The 9,376-nt window shown below is 64.5% G+C and overlaps 7 protein-coding genes across 7 annotated transcripts in view; 4 read left to right on the top strand and 3 right to left on the bottom strand.

Moving 5' to 3' along the window:
- Positions 1–743, top strand: AMSG_11628 (uncharacterized protein; the record flags this gene model as incomplete). Its single annotated transcript, XM_013907153.1, has 1 exon — positions 1–743. A coding segment is annotated over one exon (320 nt), but the record flags the coding sequence as incomplete, so codon positions are not given.
- Positions 515–1,836, bottom strand: AMSG_11627 (uncharacterized protein). The gene has a single exon (XM_013907152.1). The coding sequence runs from the start codon at positions 1,096–1,098 to the stop codon at positions 529–531; it is 570 nt and encodes a 189-aa protein (XP_013762606.1). The 5' UTR covers positions 1,099–1,836; the 3' UTR covers positions 515–528.
- A 505-nt stretch (positions 1,837–2,341) lies between these two features.
- Positions 2,342–3,563, top strand: AMSG_11626 (uncharacterized protein; the record flags this gene model as incomplete). Its single annotated transcript, XM_013907151.1, has 3 exons — positions 2,342–2,465; positions 2,596–2,739; positions 2,777–3,563. The coding sequence occupies 3 exons, from the start codon at positions 2,342–2,344 to the stop codon at positions 3,547–3,549; spliced, it is 1,041 nt and encodes a 346-aa protein (XP_013762605.1). The 3' UTR covers positions 3,550–3,563.
- On the bottom strand, positions 3,537–4,476 carry AMSG_00867 (uncharacterized protein; the record flags this gene model as incomplete). Its single annotated transcript, XM_013907131.1, has 2 exons — positions 3,537–4,412; positions 4,458–4,476. 2 exons carry the CDS (start codon positions 4,474–4,476, stop codon positions 3,598–3,600), a joined length of 834 nt encoding a protein of 277 aa, XP_013762585.1. The 3' UTR covers positions 3,537–3,597.
- A 626-nt stretch (positions 4,477–5,102) lies between these two features.
- On the top strand, positions 5,103–5,711 carry AMSG_00866 (uncharacterized protein; the record flags this gene model as incomplete). The annotated part of the gene is made up of 3 exons (XM_013907130.1): positions 5,103–5,199; positions 5,288–5,533; positions 5,572–5,711. The coding sequence occupies 3 exons, from the start codon at positions 5,103–5,105 to the stop codon at positions 5,709–5,711; spliced, it is 483 nt and encodes a 160-aa protein (XP_013762584.1).
- A 39-nt stretch (positions 5,712–5,750) lies between these two features.
- Positions 5,751–8,721, bottom strand: AMSG_00865 (uncharacterized protein; the record flags this gene model as incomplete). Its single annotated transcript, XM_013907129.1, has 3 exons — positions 8,527–8,721; positions 5,905–8,421; positions 5,751–5,867 (listed from the first exon to the last, which is right to left on the bottom strand). The coding sequence occupies exons 1-3, from the start codon at positions 8,662–8,664 to the stop codon at positions 5,751–5,753; spliced, it is 2,772 nt and encodes a 923-aa protein (XP_013762583.1). The 5' UTR covers positions 8,665–8,721.
- A 450-nt stretch (positions 8,722–9,171) lies between these two features.
- AMSG_00864 (selenide, water dikinase) overlaps positions 9,172–9,376 on the top strand; it is a gene marked incomplete at both ends in the record, with an annotated part of 1,653 nt that continues 1,448 nt past the window's right edge. Inside the window, one exon of the mRNA XM_013907128.1 lies at positions 9,172–9,193. Coding sequence (XP_013762582.1) covers positions 9,172–9,193 — 22 coding nt within the window. The remainder of the gene's footprint in view (positions 9,194–9,376) is intronic.

The raw sequence follows: 9,376 nt of genomic DNA, 5'->3' as shown, positions 1-9,376 counted from the left end.
AAGGGCAACCTGCCCATGGCCGCCCGTCCATGACGTGTTTGCTGTCAAGGCTCTCCTCGAGCAGACTGTACCAGGACAGCGGCCTGCTGGCGGGTGCCTTGCACGGAGCCGTTGCCTTGGACGCGGTGCCCGAGACGCACTACTGCCGCGAGATGTGGAAGGCGACACGGGGGATCGGGCGGTTCGACGGCGACGGGTCGCAGTGGTGCACCGCTGCGCTCTCTGCGCTCGTGGGCATCCCGCTCGACACGAGACTTGAGGTACAGCTCGATCCTAGCCCCAAGGCGTCGTTGTCGCCACCCACCACTCCGCCAAAGTGAGTGTCCAGCACCACCCTCATCGGCCTCCCCTTCACCACGTACCCGTCCAGCCGAGGCGCAAGCGGCGCCAACCCTTCCGGCCCAGCCAGCCGATCCCGACGATGCACGGACATCCCCATCTCCGCCCACACCTGCCTCCGCCCGTGGATCCATGTTCCACGAACCCTTGAACGGCGCCACTGTCCGCTCATCCCCCTTCCTCTTTTCTTTAGCTGCTGCAGCTCGTCCAGCACCTCCTCGCCGCCGGCCCAGATACCCGCTCGACGTCGCTATCTCTTCCGCCACGTCCGGTCGTCGCCATCGGCAACATCACCTTCCTCCGCAACATGCTGCGCAAGGCGCTGCGCGAGGCCGTCCGCAACCAATACGCCCCGCATCTCTGTCCGTCAGCCCTAACACGATAACACACCGCGCTCGGATCCATCGGATGCCGTCCATACTCCTTCATCAAGCTCGCGCTCAGCTTGGCTCCATCGACCTCAAACCCATCCAGCGTCACCCTGCTCCACTCACCAACAGGCCACCGATCCCCTAGTCCCGCCCCATACGACCACATCTCCATAGCCCGCGACAGCCCCATCACCCGCGGATCGCCATCACACACCTCCACCCTCCCATCCAAGCCACTCGTTGTCGCTGTCCCTCGCTTCGTAACCCGTTCCGCCGCAGCAGCAGCGTACTCTGTCCGCTTGGCCTCCCGCTCGGCCTCGCTCAGCGCCAGCTCTTCGCCTGCTCTTCCACATCCCGCGAATCCACAGCAGGTATCTCCCCCTCCCATCGACTTTCGCTCACTTGCGTGTCCACATCACCATCCAGCGGGCTCCCGTTCAGCACAGACTGGACAAGCAGATGCGCCACAACCTCCAGCTTGCGCACAGCATACCAGCCAGAATGCAGCGACTTGTAGAACACATCCGTGAAATCAGGATGTATTCCCGCATTCTTGTCCAGCACCACCCTCATCGGCCTCCCCTCCACCAGATACTCGTCCAGCCGAGGCGCAAGCGACGCTACCCCTTCCGGCCCGGCCAGCCGATCCCCACGATGCACCGCCCTTCCCATCTCCGCCTGCACAGCTGCCTCTGTCCGCGGATCCACGTTCCACGAACCCTTGAACGGCGACACCGTCCGCCCATCCCCTTCCCCCTTTCTTCAGCTGTCGCATCTCGTCCAGCACCTCCTCGCCGCCGGTCGCCAACACAACCCAGATCGCCCTCACCTCGTCAACCGAGAACCACCCGGACAGCATCATCTTTCCCTCAGCCGACACCAACTTCCAGTTCAGTACCTCCTCCATCTCAGGATGCATCCCCCTCCTCCGCACTGGAGACGCTCACATGTCCTTCTCCAGCTTGACCAGCCTCGCGCCCACCACAGCCCCGCGCTTGCCCACAGGCACCTTCCTCGGCAACTCGCTCTACCGCCTCTGCTCGCTCATACAAGTCCGCGCAACACGTTTGGCCTTAATCTCTACATGAACACTAGCCATACGTCCGCTCTGCATGTATTGACGACGAGTATGTGAGTCGTTCTGCAGCATGCCTCTGTGCCGCCGCCGTCTCCCCACCCCCCGCACCCCCCCTCCGCCCCCCTCCCTCCCCCAACCACACCTCTCCCTCTATCCAGCTCCCCACCCCTCAACCTCCCCATGAGCGACCCATGGGATGCCAATTCCGCTCTGGCTTCTTTACAGTCCTCCCATGGCCTTGCCGGTCTCTCCCTCGCTCTGCTCCATGCTGCCGCCGAGCCGGCTGCGGGCGACCGCTCCCCTCCGCCAGCTGCAGCTGTCGTGCAAGCCGTGGTGAGCGCCGCACAATCGCATAGTACTGGCGACACAAGGCCTACTCTGGCTCTTGACCCTTTAGTATGGGCTGATCTTGCTCAAGACGTCCTCCGTGAGCCTGCCTTTCGCGACTCTCCACTCGAAGTTGTCGCCGCCACGGTGCGCCTGCTAGCGGCCAAGGTCGCGCCTCAGGCGGCGCTCACAACGCCACCGCCGGTCATTACGGCCACAACGACGCATGCAGAATCCGCACCACTCACAAGAGACACTCCGCCGCCGCTTGATCGCTCTAGCAAGCCGCAGGGTGGTCTACCAACCAAGCCGCCGCCGGTTGATCGCACCGACAAGCCGCCGCGCCGAACGTCAGGCCGCGCGCTTACCCACGGCAGCGCATCGCTTAAGGCCGCCCGCGGTGACGCACTTGCTGCTCGCGCGAAGAGCAAGCGTGTAGCGCCCAAGTCGCTTGCCGACCGCGCCCGCGCCCGCGCAAAGACCACAAAGCGCTCATCGGTCATGGTCTCATCGCTCTCGGTCACCCGCCGCAAGCTGCAGACAGCTCCGACGCCGACCTCGCCGGAGAGCCTTGGCGCCGCCCCGGCTTCGCCAACTTCGCCAACCTCGCCAACCTCGCTCAAGGTGCGGCCGAACCGCCCGGCGCCGCGGCCGCCGCCAGGTTCGCGGACTCGCCCGCGGACCGAGGCCTTTGCATACGCGGTGTCGCCAACAACCGACGGTGGCTCCCGGCCGCGGTACGACTCGATGGACTCGGTTGACGAGCTGGCGCTTGTTGTCGAGTCTGAGGTTGTGCGCTCCTTTGGCGACGAGCATCTGACCGAGGCCGATGCCATGACCCGCGTCGCTGCCCTCAGCGAACAGCACCCAAACCAACTTCGTGGCGAGCGGCGGACAACTGCGCGCGAGTTGGCCAACATTGTCGACGAGCTCGACATTGACATGCGGACGTGCGACTTTGAGCTCGATGCTTCGTTGCTGGACGTCGATGACGAGGCTGCCACTGGCGAAAGCGACGTCGACGACATGCCGGCGCTCGAGGCGCCGCCGCCGCTGCCAAAGACATCGTCGTCTCCGAGTCCAGCACCGCCCGCCGCGCAAGAGGGCCTCGGCGCTCGCATTGCTCGCATCCGTGCCACCCGCGCCACCCACTTGGACCTTGGAGTGCCCGAGTCGGTGCTGCTGCGGCGGAACACGGCGCCGCACGTCGGGCAAAATGTGATTGCGGCGCGGGCTGCTGCTGCTAGGGCGCTCCGCAAGCGGACCGGGCCAGACGCTCTCGAAGAGGCTGCTGAAGACTGTCGCCCGTCGGTCCCGCCGCCGGCTCCGCTGCCCGACGAGGGTGCCGAGGCTCTCTTCGCCGCTGACACCGCAGCCGAGCTCAGCTACGGCGCGGAGCAAGGCACTGTACGCAGCATCACTCTCTACGTGTAAAGTTTAGCAAGGCCTTGTCTCGATGAACGGGCCCAGGGCACCGCGCAGCTAGTGCCAGGCGGGCCGGGCGTGCGGGACGAGCGAGCCTGGTGCGGGGTAGGCGAACCAGGCTGATGACGGCCTGCGCGACGTGGCGTTCTTGGCGTACGCAAACTTGGAGCGCGGCTTCTGGCGCGGAAGCCGCGTCGAGAGCCGCGGGTTGACCCTGTGCGACTCGGCGCCGTTGTGGCCGATGTACTGGATGGTGTGGACAAACGGCGGCTCGCCGGCCAGTGCCTCGTCGGGCACCCTGCGGGTCCGGCCGGGCGCCGACTGCGGTCGTGACAGCTGCTGGACGCCGTATTGCTTGAGCGACTCGCGGATGCCATACGCAGCGCCAAAGCCCTTAGACAGTGCCCGCGGCTCGCCAGGCTGATGCTTGCGGTTGCGCGACACCGGCCGCGGCTGCTGCAGGTGAGCATCCGCTGCCGGCCGCCGCCGCCGCCGCCGCCCGCTCGATGCAGGCCGTCCGTACGGCGCAATGACCCGGGTCGTCGGCCGCGCACCCTCGCGGATCGCCTCGGCCACCACGTTGTCGGCCGCTGCAGCAGCAGCTACCAGCGCCTCGGCCTCGGTCTCGGCTGCCGCCGCATCCGCCGCCGTCGTCGCCTGCGCCACCTTAGCCTGCGGCTCCAGCCGCCGCACCGACGCCGTGAACGGGCCAATTCCCAGCGTCCGCTGACGGGCAGGCACCGGCGACGATGCCGAAGATGTCGGCGGCGCTGCAGCCGTCCACGCAAACCGGTTTTGGTTGGTCGGTGCACCCGGCGGCGGTGCGCCGACGTCGCCAGCAGCCGCACTCGCCGCCGTCGCCCTCAGCGCCTCTGCCCCGCTCCGCACCACTCGCGGGTGGTGTGTACCACCGCCACTACGTCTGCCACTGCTCATCCTTGCCCTTGTTGCACTTTCGTGGCAGAGTGACGTGTCGCACAACCTTCCCTTACCCTCCTCGTCGGGTCACCTGCCCAAATTGCCCGTTTGCTCGGCTGTCTGCTGCCCGTTGGTCTGTTGGCTCACGGGACACGGTTTTTCTACACCGCCGAGCTCCGCAAATATAGCCCCCGCATCAGCGATCTGCTTCACATCCACTCGCCGCACCTGCACAACAGCTTTCTGTCGTGCTCATCTATACCCTCGCCCAAATGCTCCGTCTATGCAATCTCATGTTTTACACCGGATCTTGTTCTCGTGCCATAGTAGGTGCAACTCAAAAATTTCTTTGATCAGTCCTGCACGGACACGCCTCAAGCCACCCGCCTCATCCTGACTCTCCTCGCTGCTCTCATCGCCTCGACATCAGTCCATCCCTACTTTCCTCCCCCCTCTCTTCTTCCCGTTGCGCTCCGATCCTCTCTACTCACCCCGATCCTACCGCAAACCCTCACACCAGCACCTGAACCTGACCTCACAACTACCGCTTGCCAAACCATCGTTGCCCCCCGTCGCCCCCCCCCCCCCCCCCCCCTCCCCCCTCTCTCTCCCCAAACACACACACTTCTCACCCCTTTGCCACTATGCAGACTCGCACGTGGGTTGTCCTCCTTGCTACCGCCGTAATTCTCCTCGCGAGCTTCACGCGTGTCAACGCTCAGTCGGACGACGACGAAGACTGTACGTCCCTCCCCTCCCCTCCCCTCCCCTCCCCCTCCCCCTCCCGTGCCCGGCTTCTCCACTCACGCCCTACCCTTTCCCGCCGCAGACGATATCGATGAGGATCTGTTCGAGCTCGAGGCTGATAATGGCGACGTTGGCGCAGGTGATGTCGTTGACGAGGCTCCGCTGCTGGATGGGCTCTGTGGATGCGGCGGCGACCCGGTGATGTCGGCCGAAGACCTGTGCTCTGCTGATCTTGTCGAGGCGCGCGAGAACACGCCGCTTACCACCCAGCTGTGGCAGACCATCTCTTCTGATGACATGGATGGCTTCTGTCGCTTTTGCGGAACCAGTGCGCGGCCTTTGTTGCTGCTGAAGACGGTCGCACAGCCCTGCACTGGGCCTACGAGTTTGGCCGGGCCGAGATGGTCCAGATCCTTGCCTGCGTCGGTGCCGACCAGGAGCTCGAGGACGCGTCGGGCAAGATCCCCGCCCGCCTCCGCCCGCGCGGTTTCAAGGTTGACCTCTAAACATATTCCGTCCTCTTCCCACTGGCTCTTTTACCTCAGCTATGACGACGACGACGACGACGCCGACGACGACGACGCCGACGACGACGATGCCGATGACGACGACGACCCGCCGTCATCACTCATCTTGCCGCCATCCTCGTCGTCCTCCTCTTCCTTGCCTTTTCTTTCCGGCTTGAAGCCGATGAAGGACACCACGGGCACCAAGGCTGCGGAGGAGCGCCCACTTGGATCCCGGGCGGAGGGCGGTACCTCTGCGGAAGGAGGCGGCAACGATCGAGCGCAACCGGGCGTTGCCCCAACGGCGGAGAACCCGTTCGGCAGCGGCGCGCTCTTCGGGCATAAGAATAGGCAGCTCGCCGTCGGTCTCAGGGTCATGCAGCTCGCCAGTAGTCCCGACCTTGTGGACAAGCGAAAAGTAGCCTTCGGACGCATCCGACGCCACGCCGGCGAGCTCGGAAGCGTCGTCCGAGTCTGATTCCGCGTCCAAGTCACTGTCGTCGTGCAGGATGATGATTGGCTGAGTCGAAGCACCAGTGTGGTTGTCCAAGCCGTCGTCCGAGTCAGAGACCGAGTGTGGAAGGCCCGACGAGTCCTTCGCAAGTTTGAGCATCTCGTGGACCTCGCCCCACTGCGAGTTGTGCAGTTCGAGCCAGGGCTTGGGTTGGTAGCTTTTGTCGATAAACGACTCGCGGTAGAGGCCTAGTCCCGGGACCGGAGCTTTGCCGGTGATGTTGGCTTCAAGACGCGCAAAGACGTGATGCCAGCCGGTGGCCTCGAGCCCGTGGGCCATCAGCGGGTTCTTCTCGCTGTGCACATCGTCTAGCCCGTCGCCATCAAAGGCCTTGGCCAAGAGCTCGGCCTCCAGCTCTGCGTGGGCCTCAGGCTCGCTCTCATCGCCGCTCTCGACCTCGGCCATCGACTCGCCGAGCTGGTTCGAGATCTCGTGCCATGCCGACTTGGCGACGGCCTTCCACGCCAGCTGCGCAATCTGCCCCCACCGCTGCGACGCCGACGGCCGCCACTCTGTCAGCTTCATCCACGTACCCTTGCGCACAATGGTCCGCCACAGCTCCTTGTAGTAGCCGACCGGCCGGTCTGGGAGCGACTCGACAGAGTTGCGCGCCCGCGGGTTGCGGTAGTGCTCGGCCAGCCGCGAGCTGTGCAGGACGAGCTCGAGCCGATCGCCGCTGCGGACGAGGTGCAGCGTCCGCTTGGTGACCCGGACCCGATCGTCGCCGTCGACCCGGACGAGGGCAAAGACGTCGCCGAGGGTGAGACTGGAGCTCGCGCCGCCGCCGTCGTCATCGGCGGCTAGCCCAGCCAGGAGCGTCGTCACCACCGCACCGTACGAGGCAAGCGCCGAATGCGGGAGCTCGACCTGTGAGTAAATGATCTCGCCGCTCAGCCGCGCCTTGACCCATACTGCATCAGGCGAGACCGTCACAGGCAGTGGGTTGGGCGCGTACCGCACACGGGCGAGCTCGTCCACCAGTCGGTACACAGCACGAAGCCGCTCACACTTGAGCCCGCCGTGGAACTTGCCGGCCGAGTGCGGAAAAGTACCGAGCAGACTCGCCAGGTACTCGGTGCCGACCACCGCCGAGTCGTCCGATGCCGACTCCCACTCGTCCCACTCCTCCCACACCTCCACGTATGACTCGTACGACGAGGAGCCTGACGCTCCATCCGCCACACTTGCGCTCGACGACGAGCCGTGCGACGACGAGCTGCTGCCGCCGCGCAAGTGTGAGCGCAACGAGCGGTCTGACGATGAGAACGAGCTGAGATGACCGCCGTCGGTCACCGAGTTGCGGTCCGACTCAAGCGACTGGGTCCGCGAGAGTGGCAGGCCAGAAGACTGCGGCCCGGCAGCCACCACCTTGACGCGGGAAAAGTCGATGTCTTCTGCAGCAAGCTCGTGCTCGACGCCCCACTGGTCGACCCACACGTAGTACTCCTCCCATCTGTGGGTCTTCAGCGTGGCTTTGACCTTGGCGCGGAGCTCGGGAGTGAGCTTTGCCAGATCGACGCCCTGCTCTACAAGCTGGGCCACGTGCTCTGGGTCGGCCTCTTCTTCTACGGCCGAGCGGAGTTTGGCGTAGGAGACCCACGCGTTGAGGCCGTCGATCCATTTGCGCTTATCGCTCACCGACAGCGCGACAAAGTACAGCTTGCGGCCGTCGTTCACTGCCACCTCCAGACAGCGCATCTGGTTCTTAAATGAGATGCCTTCGAGCTCGTGCGCTTCGCGCACAGCCTCGATCGAGACAAGTGCCACCTGCTCCATCGGATCGAACGCGTGCATGTTCTTGAATACCATCAGCGACGAGCCCTCGACCTTGACATGCCGCGTCGCCCACGACTTGCCAAGCCGCTTCTTCCGCTTCATCCGCAGATCTCCCTGAAGCGGCAGCGGCATGCTATCGTCCCCACCGACGGCACCCGTGCCGCCCCCCACTCCACCCGCCATGCTCGTTGCGGTGGCACCCAGGCCTGCCAGCGACGTCGTGCTCACCCCGCCATGCCGCATCGTCGCTACTTGCGGCGCCAGCGACGCCTTGCGCGTACCAGGCACAGCCACCGAGGAGTGTCGCATCAACGACGACGACCGGCTCCGACTCCGTCTGCTGCCCGGGCCGATGTTCCCCTGTGATCGCAATGATGCCAACCTCGACTCGGACCGAGATGGACCCGGCACCCGCGTCGGCTGTCGAACCACGACCACCACGCCCATGAGTGACAACGCCCTCCCTCCCTCCCTCCCTCCCTCCTCTCCCTCCTCTCCTACCACCTCCTACCACCTTCTACCTACCTCTGCTGCAGACATTCTCCTCTGCGCGAGTGTCATGGCCGTGCCCTGGCCTCCGCTCCCAAAGCCCAATGTGGTCTCCGCCCTCGGCAACCGCACTGCACCATCGCGAGTATGACGCCGATTGGTCCGAGCCCGCATACGATTCCTGAACTATGTCACAACACTCCCCCACAATGCGGTATGTATGGTATGTGTGCTCAGAGATAGGTGTATGCACATACATATTTATATATATATATACATGCGTGTGTGTGTGTGTGTGCCGCGAGTGCGTGTGTCCGTCCACGAAGTTGCCAGCTGCCGACATTGCTGCCAGCAGCGTCGAGCTTGCCTGCCTGCCCCACGATACCCCGCCGGGGCTGCCCGCCTCGAGCCACACTCACTCCCCATCTCATCATTCCCCACCTCGTCACCCGCCCACCCACCCACCCTCCACCTCTAACCTACATCAGCAGACTAGCCACCTCTCCCTCACCACGATCGCCAAGTACATCGTACACCTACCCGTGCCATTCCTGCGTCGATTCCTGCGTCGATTCCTGCGTCGCTTCACCAGATGACGTCACCGGTAGCACCCAATGGACCGGTCGCGAGGTCGACGTTCCCCATAGACAAGCACTTCACCCACTTTACTCACTCGGCCCAATGTCGAGTACACAGTACACCGGTGTGGTGTCTGCTCGGTTGTCTGCAAACAATGAAGAGACCGGGTCGTTTGACCCAACCTCGCTTGGCCTCCCTCCTGGCTTCCGTCTCACCGACTACGCAAAGCTCAAAGGCTGAGGTTGCAAGGTTTCCCAGGAAGATCTGCATGGTCTGCTCGAGAGTACGCCCCTCCCCTCCCCCCCCC

The sequence above is a fragment of the Thecamonas trahens genome (assembly GCF_000142905.1).
Source record: "Thecamonas trahens ATCC 50062 unplaced genomic scaffold supercont1.3, whole genome shotgun sequence".
Lineage (NCBI taxonomy): Eukaryota > Apusomonadida > Apusomonadidae > Thecamonas > Thecamonas trahens.
This window is presented reverse-complemented; position numbering and strand designations above follow the sequence as displayed.